The 12,509-nt window shown below is 39.3% G+C and overlaps 1 protein-coding gene across 2 annotated transcripts; it reads right to left on the minus strand.

Moving 5' to 3' along the window:
• Positions 1 to 502: 502 nt before the first annotated feature.
• Positions 503 to 9,489, minus strand: LOC106157536 (adenosine receptor A2b-like). Of its 2 annotated transcripts, XM_086994081.1 has the most exons (3): positions 8,103 to 9,489; positions 6,217 to 7,873; positions 503 to 2,337 (listed from the first exon to the last, which is right to left on the minus strand). In XM_086994081.1, the coding sequence occupies exons 2-3, from the start codon at positions 6,519 to 6,521 to the stop codon at positions 1,584 to 1,586; spliced, it is 1,059 nt and encodes a 352-aa protein (XP_086850207.1). In that variant the 5' UTR covers positions 6,522 to 7,873; positions 8,103 to 9,489; the 3' UTR covers positions 503 to 1,583. The 2 variants fall into 2 exon arrangements, with proteins under 2 accessions (XP_086850207.1, XP_013388670.2); XM_013533216.2 differs by having other exon boundaries at positions 6,217 to 9,489.
• Between the last annotated feature and the right edge of the window lie 3,020 nt (positions 9,490 to 12,509).

Consider the following 12,509-nt stretch of genomic DNA (forward strand, 5'->3'; position numbering starts at 1 on the left):
GATATTGCTACGTTGTACGGGCATACGATAAAAAAATCATGTCTCATCTTGACATAATTGCAGAAGCTACGGAGGTCGTAAATCTGTACGATTCAGTACGATTTTGCACGGCCACCGTCTAAATCCGCTGAGACGCCGAAGGCAACCGGATTTACGGGCAGTATACGAGCACCATACGCACATCACATAGCTATTTCAATCTGCGCTTAGGTAGGACGACAAACATCGTTGTGTTAAATTCCACGCAGTCTGCATACATTGCATTAGGTGTGTTGACAACTATTCAAATGTTTTATATTTTATAGTACCATATCTTTATTGTGTTAGATAGAACTAAAGATCTTTTGAAAGAGGTTTGTATAGATTGTTGTTTTCTCATCAGATTCGGTGGGCCTTTAAATTTTTTAAATTTTGTGCAAAGAAGCAGTCATTGCACTTATTTCAAAATATAGTACGTAATTTCACATTATACCCCCACCCCATTTTTTTACAACAGATCAACTTTATCAATCATACATAATTTATTAGATCAGTTGGTTTAAAAATGTTAATGATTCTTTAAAATAGCTGAATTCAACGGCTTACTCAGATATTATAAAGAAATCACTCATGAGGTAATTGTAATTAAGCGTTTTCTTGATGAGATGAAGAAAAAACGATTTTTCAAACCTTTCAGGGTGAATGCCACTTTCTATTCGTTTTCCAGTCTAAATGGTCTTCACAAACGTAAACTTATCAAGAAAAGGTAATCAAAGGACATAATGCACAGTAAATAGTTACCTTTTATCAAACAATAGCTGTGAAGTATGAATGAAATTATGTAAATATACAAAAGAAGATTTGAATAAACCTAAAAATAAGGCTTCTGGGGTTATTAATGACTACCTTTAGTTATTTATGCCTAAATTTTGCTTCGTTATTAATTTTTTCTTCGCTTTGGTTATACACGTATGTGGCCGTCATAACAAGTTGTGTGAAACAACATGTCATATGTAATATATAAACGATAATTAATATGATTGGTGTCATAGTAATAACACCATGAAGCACACTAATTAGATGATAATGATACAGTGAGTCGATTGCATGTCGCGGACGGTTTGGGTCATAATTAGCATTCTGTAGATACGTTTAGTATAGGTGCACTGCTCAAGAATGCATGTATCCAATGGAAATTTGAACAGGTAATATTAGCACCGTGACCGAGATAGCCTTGAGTGTTTTATTCTCGCCTGTTCTCGTTTTATGTCGTGCCTGTCCTTAATTTCTCAGAATGGCAGGATACGGCGATTCTGGAGGTGAAGCTGTGATCGCATTAACCCCTTATATGTGTGGCGGATTCACCTACTCATCCCATGCACATATGGGGCGAAAATCCTTCACAATGTGGCTGCATTGCGAGTGTTCTATTCTCGTATGTTCTCGTCTATTATCGTCCCTGTCCTAATTTGTCAGAATGACAAGATGCGGCGATTCTGGAGGCGCAGCTGTGACAGGGTTACACGTTATATGTGTGGCGGATTCACCTACTCATACCATGCACATATGAGGCGAAAATCCTTTCTCAACGTGGCTGTATTGTGTTACACTGCTTCACTGTGACTGGCACCATTGTCTAACGCGCTTCTGGCATCCCTGCCATTCCCATCCCCAACCTGAGTAGTGACAGAACGTTCCAAGTCGACGTTGGGTTTCTTTGAAGGTTTTATACGAAGCAGTTTCTTGAATTCGTTTCTAAACGCTTTCATTCTGAATGCGTATACCACCGGGTTCTGTGCCGAGTTTGCTATAGCCAAAATAGTGGCGTAACTGCGCCATTCTTCCCAAGTCTCGGAGTATATCAACCCGCCGTACACCTGAATGGCAGTTATCAAATAGAACGGATACCAACACAACATAAAGAGTCCTAATACGATGGCAGCCGTTTTCGCTATCTTTAAGTTCGTAGTAAAGGCCAGCCTCGGCTGTGTATTGTACCTTTGAATCCGATGCGCTCGCTCGTGAGCTATGTAAAATATCCGACCGTAGAGCCCTAGAATGGCGAGGGTGTTTATGACAAAAAGAGGTACCAGCCACGCTAAATAAATCCATGGCATGACTTTTGCAAAGTCACAATCTCTGCCTGGAATGTCTTCCCAGGAATTATGCCAAACCATTGGGATAACGAAGGCAAACCCGATAGACGAGAGCCACACTGCGGTGACGATTATCCGGGCTCTCGATTGCGTCATGAGCACGTGGTAGCGTAGTGGGTGTACGATTGACACGTGGCGGTCGACAGCAATGGCGAGGAGAAACAGGACTGAGGCTGTTAATGTAACGGTAATGGACGAATACCTGCAATGAGACGGAAAAAAAGTTGTGACATTATGCTACTCATATCTTATAGTAAAACTTACATGAAGTACCCATAAGTCTCACAGATGGGACAAATGATTTGTAGTATTTTAGAAATAATTAAAGACATACACTACAAATGAAAACAAATATAATAGTGACATATATAATACATTAATGATAATAACATAACATATGTGAAAATAATATCGTAATCTTAAAACGGAAAGAAGTCTACAGTGTAAGTTACCAGTAATTAATTTAACCGCCATTAGCAGAATCAGTGTACCAAGGCACGGGACGTTAAACAGACAGACATGTATTTATCAGAAAAAGAAATTAAAATAATAGTATCAATGTAAATGCAGAGTGTCAATCATTCTTAAAATGCTTTCCTTCCGTTCATTCTGTTTGAATGGATGAATATGTGCTTAAGCTGATATATGTATTCATTTATGCCATGCCCTGAAATATAATTTACCGCACCACACATGTAAACTAAACACCTCCATTATCTTAAGCAGCAATGCGGTGAACACGAATCGGTCGACAAAAAGCCCATCGCTCACACGCTTCTTATTTGCTAAACTGGGCAACAAACACGCATCTGTAAACATAAAACTCATTAAGGCTGACAGCCTGCGATTGTTCTATGGGCACTTCAAAACAACATATGAACGCATTGTGAAAGAGACATGGGCTTGGCAGGGGCGGATTGAGGCCGTCTTCTGGGTCTTTCGGAAGACGGTCAGATGTTCAGATTTACATTGACGGGTATCTAATTTTTTTCTATCGGAAGACGGTCAAAAATGGAGGATGGATCAACAAAGATAATTTGGAAGACTGTCAGAAACTATCTCTGGGTCCGCCTCTGCTTGGATATTTACTCATTCCAGAGCCACGATGTATCACTTTTGCTCGACTTCATTGATTTGTGAGAGATAATGTCTTCGGGGGCATGTAATTAAGTTGAGAGAGATAAGTGACCAAGTGCGTGTAACGAGTCATTAACCTGCTCGTGAAACCTCTGTTTACTTGAAAACCGTAGCCTAAAAAGATCTTTTCACATCGAACGGTTGTCTGTACCTAAATACATTGTGGGATTGGTAACTTAAAGGTGCATACAAAGTCAATTTTTTGTCACAAAAACCAACCAAATGCCAGCATATAGTTTCAAGTAGTATAACTAAGAGAATTACCAAAAGGCATTGTTTAATTTTACCCGAAAATGATGTTTGAACAGATTTTTCTGCTGGCATTCTAAGCTGTATGTCAATGGGGTAGGAAAGTAGGTCACGGAAGTAGGTTAAATTTACAACCATAAATTTAAAGAAAGGAGCAGTCTAAAGGTCTTTTATGGCTGATCGAGTGATCTATTCAGTTTATACCTTGGCATGTCGAATTTATTAGAGCCATATAAGAATCTAGTAGAAGTGGTTTACATGTGTTACTGGGAATCCACACTCCACCGATGCTCGGTTCGTATGTACCTTTAAAGGGATAACAACGCTTCGTATGAGATCCAAATTTTGCACTAAATATATTATAATCAATTCATAGAAATATAATACATTTTAGTTTACCATCAAAACGGCGGTTATCGCAATTATTCTGGAATCTGTGGTTGCCGTCGGACCACGTGACCAAAACAGATCACTACCCTATATAATAATCTCTCAAGAGAACATAAAAAAAACCTTCTTATGAAAAAAAATAAATAAATAAATAAGCTGGGGATAACTTTGAATGCCAGAGAGGATTCATTAACCGTTGGTAAGTTTGGGGAAATTTTCAATTTTTTGCTAAAATGAACAGGTATTATTCCTTCAAAACCTGACTATTACGTAACATATCCCCCCCCCCCCCCATTTGACACTAACAATGGATCAACTCTTAAGCACACGAGTTTTTTTTTTTTTTTTTTTTTTTTTTTTTTTTTTTTTTTTTTTACAAATTCACGTTTTCATCTTTGTCCAGTTTGGCCTGTCTGCGACCCCACAAAATTATTTTATCCCTGACGTATTAACATTATAGTTTTGGCACGTCAAAGTTTTCTGCTCGCGACAATCAATGACAGATTTACATTTCCTCTTATGGCCAATTATTTAAAGTAAATTTCCTATTAATTCTCATTTCGGTTAACACTAAGGGCGTATTCCCATAGATGTTAGATCGATCTATCCCCGTGGGGAGTCCCACTAAATTACTGTCAGATAATCTGGCTTAAATGTCCGTCCCGCCTACTACAAGCTGTAATGGGGTAATTAACTATGGTGCCCGCTCGGCTGACAGCTATTTAGCGTGAACCCCCAGGGAGTTAGGTCGATCTAGTTTGGATCGATCTAATCTCTGGGAATGGGGTCTAACAAAAGCGGTCTCACTGGTCACATATCAATCAACATATTGTGTCTGTCCGTGTCACTACTTTCACCACTCAATATAAACACGCTGAGGAAAACAGAGATTAAAAACATCGCTTCTGTTACCTTGTCGTATGCTAATAGGATAGGTGGTCAGGGGCCGGTCAGGGATTTTTTAAGGGGATGAGGGTCTGCGAAGGGGAACCGACCCACTGAAAGGCCCCGAAAGTTTTTTAGGGGGATTTTAGAGGTTGAACGTTGCCATTTGGTACGGTTTAGAACTATTCAGATTCAGTTAAAATTCTAATTTTAAAAGGGGATCATTGGTGCGTGTATGAGGTTTTTTTTCAGATATCGACACCTCTGACCCCTCCCACTAAATCCGCCACTGGCGTTGAACGGAGCTTTCATTCTCAAAAGCAATTCCGTCACTTGGCTTTTTATCCCTTTTTTTAAGAGCTTTATCCAACATGAGAACATGAAGTTCGTCCATATCGCTTAGTCGATTTTAAAACTCTGTGGTGAATGAAATGCTATATTCCTGACAGAGTGCTTTACCGTCTGTTGCATATGTGGATACAACAATTATACGATTATATTTACAGCTGCTTAAATGATACAGCAGAATATTGTCAGAACCGGGTGAACTTCATCCACTAGTATATATATATATATATATATATATATATATATATATATATATATATATATATATATATCCTTATAGTATTCCTGCATGTGACAGCGCCAAAAGAAGCTAAATGTGCATTCCCATTCCCATTCGACTTTATCGGATATTATTCATGCATAACTTCTTACGCTCATCTGGTTAGAATTAAAAACCAAGTATTGTATTGAAAATAATCCTTGACATTCGACTTTCCAGCAACTTCAGAGAGGGGTTCGTTTTCTGAAAAAGTGGACCTTTTACCATAAAATCCTCAAGTACATAGGTCAAATTTTACCCAGAGTGGACCTTTTCCCAGCAAAAAGGGTGGTTCTCTTGGACCCCCGCCCCCCCCCCCCTCCGGCTACGGTTCTTCAGATTCCCTGACCCCCCCCCCCCCCCCCCCCCGGTTGTTTCGGACCCCCTGAAACCCCTGGCTACTGGCCTGCATGCTGTTTTTTTTTTTTTTTTTTTTTTTTTTTTTTTTTTTTTTTTTTTACTGTTAGCACCAGCGCGTTAGACCTATATCGTTGCGATGTAAAGAGGTGGTAAAAATTAATGACGACCAGCCCGCGTCATCGTCTGTCGTCCTTAATTAACGGGTAAAGACACATTTTGTGTATATATATATATTTTTTTTTTCTTTTTTTTTTTTTTTTTGTCGTCCCGAATGGCCGTGAGGACAGAGGAGTGAAAGAAATAAATATAAATACAGAATGAAAGGGTCTGTGAATAAAGGAATGCATGAAGAAACTGAGAGAGAAAAAAAGAAAGAAAGAAAGAGGGAAAATCCGATCAAAAGAAAGAATGCTTGTACTGCATGGATTTTGATTAAAAACAATTAAAACCTACCTAAACACACAAACGTATATATTTTCCAGTATCCGTCTATCAAAGAAGATATAGATGTGGAACGGCATCGTGGCCCCGACACAAGTGTCTGCAACGGCGAGATGGAGGATGAAAAAGTTGGTGACCGTCCTCAGCGCCGCGTTTCTGTAAAAAGCCGCAATGACCAGAACGTTGCCACAGCAAATGACCACCATAAGAATGGCCTCGCATATCACGATTGTCAGAACAAGGGTGGACAATGTCCCCGGCTCCGTGGAGTCGCTCGAGTTCCCGGTAATATTCATGTCTGTGTCACTCGGGACCATATTTGTATTGTGAATTGCTGGCGATGTCTTTTCTAAGCTTATATTTTTAAATACTTAATTGGCGTACTGGCGTTGATTGATTATCTATAAATATTTGAGGCTAACGACACTCATCTAAATGACCCCTCAAGTTTATAATACCATCATTCCATCATACTTGTCAGTTCTCCTAATAGTTTAGTCACAAGCGTCTGTTAGATTATACGTTTGAATAATCAATAACCCATGTTATGTCATTTAGTTACATATTTTCACTAAAGGTAGCCCCTTGTATCTCTGCCTGAATCGATCCGAGACAATCGATAAGACGTTGTTCCCGCTGAAATACTTTCACTTTCACTATTTCAATCACGAGACGCATCGACAAACAAAGACGTTGATGTATCAGTTTTAATAATTTCACTCTCTCACAGTGCACTTGAGGTCTAAAAATCCAGTCATTTGCTATTGTCACTGTACATGGCGACGTTTGTTGCGAGTGTTGAATAATATGTCCTTATATTGTTGAACTGTCCGTACTTTCAGTCCCGTTTAGTCTTGATTCGATCCTTATTACATTAGTCCAGTTTTATAGACGCCGTGGTCCTTGTTTGTTTGTTTGTTTGTTTGTTTGTTTGTTATGATAGCTGGGATATTATATCGAGTTGTCCCAACCTGCTTGGTAATTTTATAAAGCCAATATTTCTACACCCATCCGGTCTTCACGTAGACGTCCTAGTACATCGTTCCTTCTTCGTTGTTTCCTAGAGTTATTTCCCTAGCAGTCTGTCGTTTATTTTAAACTTGTTTTCTATACTTCACGCAACATTCTTAGCATTTGTTGATAAAATCTAAGCCCGTGAATCTCTTCACTCAATCCAATATAGGGAGGAGGTCAAGCTACATATTTCCGTCGAGGGTGTATATATAGAAGACAGTAAACCGTATAACGAGGCCCGAGCAAATATCGCAGACAGAGTGCTAACCTGTCATTAAGTTAGTGTGAAATGTCGATGACCTATGGCCGTCAAAAGACGAGATAGTACGTCGCTTCACTGAGTGAACACGCTTGGGTGATTTCTCTGTTCAATTATGAAGCACCTTGATCCATGTCCGACGCGTTGATGTGTCTAAATACTGGGTTTCTTCTGTGCCACTCACGTCACTGTATTATTAAAAACAGAGTAGAATCTGAGGTATATGTGTTTCACAAGCCGGCCCAGTCGAAGATCCGAAGTAGCTTTATGACAGTCCTCGTATGTCCTTTTGAATTATACTCCCAACAAATTGCATTTCATATGAATCAGCCAAAGAAAAAATCATCAAGCTAGCCCCAAGTGATGTCACAGTGTTCACATTAACTTGTACCAGTCCTTTAAAATGATACAACAGTCTGTCAAGAAATACACATGTATACTGGGATAGTCAGTAAATTATTGTAATTACCTTACAATACTAGCGCACATAGGCTAACGGTATAATAACGGTCGGTGAATCACAAATGTTCAATTAGACGTTATTTGTGTACAGCCCTGTCCGGATTTTCCCTTCGCCTAGCTGTAAAAGATAGAATATTCTTTTCTCTCCGAATATACTGCCTACCTTTCAATGGTGTCTGCTACCAATACTTGTACCGGGGTACCCTACAATCCTCGGGCGCTTTTTCACCTGAGTCACTTTCATTGTGTGACAAAACATCTTAGTTATTCATGTATGTATATAAGGGACAGAGTTGCGTTCCTACCTGAAGGTTATCAGTCCCTTTGTCCATTAACGTCAATGAATCCCTCTGTGGTGCTATAATTAGCCATCCATTGTAAACAGTTCATATTCAGAGACCTCTTTGAGGACGTCATTTACACCCCATTCTCACAGATTAGATCGACCTACATTGGATCGACCTAACTCCCTGGGGGTTCACGCTAAATAGCTGTCAGCCGGGCGGACACGAAAGTTAATTACCCCTTAAAGCTTGTAGTAGGCGGGGACGGACACTTAAGGGGGATTATCTGACAGTAATCTAGTGAGACTCCCCGCGGTGATAGATCGATCTAAAAGTTGTGAGAACAGAGCCTTAGACCCCATTCCCAGAGATTAGATCGATCTACTTAAGATCGACCTAACTCCCTGGGGGTTTACGCTAGATAGCTGTCAGCCGAGCGGGCACGAAAGTTAATTACCCACTTACAGCTTGTAGTAGGCGGGACGGACATTTAAGCCGGATTATCTGACGGTAATCTAGTGAGACTCCCCGCGGGGATAGATCGATCTAAAAGCTCTGGGAATACGCCCTTAAACTGTGCTTCTAGTCTATATTCTCCTTGTAAAGAGCCTATTTTTAATTTTTCGGATGGGAAAGTATAGTGACTTTTACGGTGTTAATTGTAATGTCGTCCTTGACATGTTCGGGATATCCGGATTGGATCCTCACGCATGCTCTGTCGCAAAGATAGAGCCTGTGGTTTTATATTCTGGACAATATCGTTAATTCTTCCTAGATAATACGATATTTGGATACTAGAAAGTCCACGAGACATCCATCACTGTCAAAGCCCCTCCATTGTGTAACTTTAGAACTGATAAGTAATTTCCCTCGGGAGGTTTTCAAACGATAAATCCCTGGCCTAACATTTCCATATTACGTAACGGTCGTATTACGAAATGTAGTCTTCTTCGGTATATTTGGATGGGACTACAAACTTGGTTCCAACGGGAGAACCGGCTTGTGAAATTCGAAGTTCTGAATCTTTAAATGATGTAAAACGACAACAGTGTCTCTCTTCCAAGACAGGACCGGTCAAAAGTCTCCTCACCTTCAACTCTTTGTTTTGAACTCGTACTGCTGGTCGAATTGTTGAGCCGATGACGTACTTGGTATGCATAAATTATCACAGGTCACGGAAGAGAAATATCCATAGCTTGCGAAAAGCACAATCACGTTTCCACTGTAGCGAGAAAATGACGTTTATCTTCGTGACCCCGCTAGAAGATAATAAACACCCACCTGTTACTCTTTGGGCAACCCATTTGAAGAATTTCATGTACATGTGCTAGTGACGTCAAGCCGCAAATATACCCGCTAGCTCCTGTCACCCGGTAGCTCTTATCTGATGAAAGAGCTCCATTCAATGTCCGTTGTATATCATTTTTTATATAAATGGTTTAATTTGTATTTTTTATTCATATCCAACCTTGCGGTTACCATGTGTTCACAAATTTATTATTATAATAATTATTATTATTATTGTTATTATTAATTTAAGTTTCGGCGACATTGAAGGACTTAACTGTTATAGGCCTGTCTTATACCAGTATACTGTATATTCTTTCTGTTCATTTCGATGGAAGTACACTTTTACAATAAGTGTGATCGATTCAGAGAAGAATGTCATCAGCTGTGTTATGTTATAAGAATGAAGTAATTTTTCATCTGTCAACAGTTAATTTTGAGATTTTTATTATTATTGGGTATGATCGAGGGATATACGGTTTCACAAGTGCACGCAGTACTTACTACATGTGCAATGGCTTATCATAAAGTTGCTGTTTTAAGAATTAGTACTGTAGTGAAATCTTTTTTTATATGGTAGGGCACTACGCCGTATACTAGGAGACAATATTAATTGGAGACCTAGGGGGTTATCATTGCAATAGCGACGGGAAAAGGGGAGGGAGTTCGGCTAAGCTCTCCCCGTACTTTCTGCGCTGATAGTGACCAAAATGAAAAAAGTGGCGGCTCCCCTCCCCAAAGACCGTCTCACACGCATGTCTCTCTCTATTTTTTTTTCTTTTTTTTTGTCGTTATCATTGTAGGATCTGCTTGTACCGAAATGCCATCAGGTTATAACAGTAACTATAGAAATTGACAATGAGCGTTTTGACACTTCAACTTCAATGCACAAAGACTAGCCTATTATAGCGCCACAGGAAAAATACATAAAAAAATATTGCACCCCATACTTTAAAGAGAAAACAACTCGTCCTCAAAATTCCACAATAAATACAACGTAAACACGCACATAGGTACATGTACATAATAAATTCCATTTACCACCAAAACGACGATGATCGCAATTCTTCTGAGATTTGTACTTGTCATCGGACCATCGTGGATCTTCAAAGATAGCTACCATAAGTACATGTAATGATCTGCTAAGAAATAATTATAAAATTGAGTTACTCTGAAGGTCGGAACGGATGCATTGACCACTGGAAAGTATGGGGACATTTCATGTCACGTTTCCCGCCAAAATGAAAAAGCTCTCTTCCCTTTAATGTCAAAGAATATTGATTGAATAAAACGATAAAAAAGGCAAAAGGGCCAAAGATCTGATGGCCTGTTTGCAGTGGCGATTGGTCGAACTAACTTAGGTCTATCCAGATATTGAAGGGATGATTTGACAACGGTAAGTTTACCCGAATCCTGGGCCATTTCTTGTCGCGTCCCCTGTAGCTTGAGGCCCACGTATGTCGCGAAGCGCGAGCTAGCCTTGAGCTTGTTGTTAAAGTTATCCGTAGAAAGCTCTTGAATAAACATTTCCCAACACACCGGGTATCCATTTATTTTTATTTATTAAGTATTACCAAGCGGTTTGCCACTTGTGTGACATACATACATCAGTGCAATCGTATTCTTCAACTTATATTTGATATATTCAAATAATAACAATAACAATAGCAAGGCAATCCCTTCTGTAACATATTTCCGGCATATTCAAATACTACTACTACTTCTACTACTACTACTACTACTACTACTACTACTACTACTAATAATAATAATAATAATAATAATAATAATAATAATAATAATAATAATATATCAATAATCCTTATCCATCTTTATTTAAATAGACCCACATCTGTTCTTGTGCCTCTCAACTTGCACTTTGTGTTAAAACGGCTTTATCCAAAACGTTCGTGAAGGCAAAAGTGGACCACTCCTAAAGACTTTATTTCCTCATTCCCCCTGTATTGGAGTTAAGATATTACCGTCATGAATTATTCACGTTCTATATATATAAACTTGTACTTCTCCCGAGGCTTTGAGCATTGTTATCGTCTCATGGCGAGGTGTCCCCCGATTCACGACCGTGACGACCTGATACAAAGATATGGAGTCAATGAGGACTTTTGTCAACAATACGCTTTACTTGTATCACTGTGCAGTCAAAACATGTCTCAAAATGGCGATACTCCATGTAATAGATAAATAAATAACATAACATAAAATAACATATAAGAATTGTAACATTACGGTTATAAAATATGTGCATACCTTATTCTGTTTTACATAAAGTACTTTCATTGCTCACCATTAGTGTTTTTATCTGACTTAATAAAACACGACAGAGCAGAAAACAATAGAGGCGCCATGCTCTGTTCCTTGTAGAGTCACGCAGGATGCGGCTCTTATTTTTTATTTATTTTATCCATTATTTTATTTATTTTTATTACTTTGCTAGGACCACTCAGGCCCGTAGCCAGGGGGGGGGGGGGGGGGGGGGGTTCGGGGGGTTCGAAAGAACCGCCCCTTTTGCTGGGAAAAGATCCACTCTGGGTAAAATTTGATCTAGTTACATCTAGTTTTTATGGGAAAAGGTCCACTTTTTCAGAAAAAGAACCCCCTTTTTGAAATTGCTGGCTACGGGCCTGGGTCCATGTTATGCTTCAAATATAATTAAAAACTGATATTAATCAAGTGCTAGGGTACAATTTCACCTGTAGCGCCTCATGTATCTTTCATGCATTATTTAGCACAAATAGTGCATATCAGAGACCGTGAATAACAGCACCAGTGCTCACGCGTGGAACTTGTGCTATTAATTATAACAGAACCCTGGCACTCCAAATGTTAATGCAATGCATGCCTAACATAAATTAATGACTCCGTGGCGCAACGGTAGCGCGTCTGACTTCAGATCAGAAGGTTGCGTGTTCAAATCACGTCGGGGTCACAGGTTCATTTTTTTTAAATTGTTGGTTGTCTGATCTATGCAGCCCATTATA

Source organism: Lingula anatina, chromosome 8 (assembly GCF_051362555.1).
Source record: "Lingula anatina isolate TDL-2025a chromosome 8, LinAna3.0, whole genome shotgun sequence".
NCBI lineage: Eukaryota > Metazoa > Brachiopoda > Lingulata > Lingulida > Lingulidae > Lingula > Lingula anatina.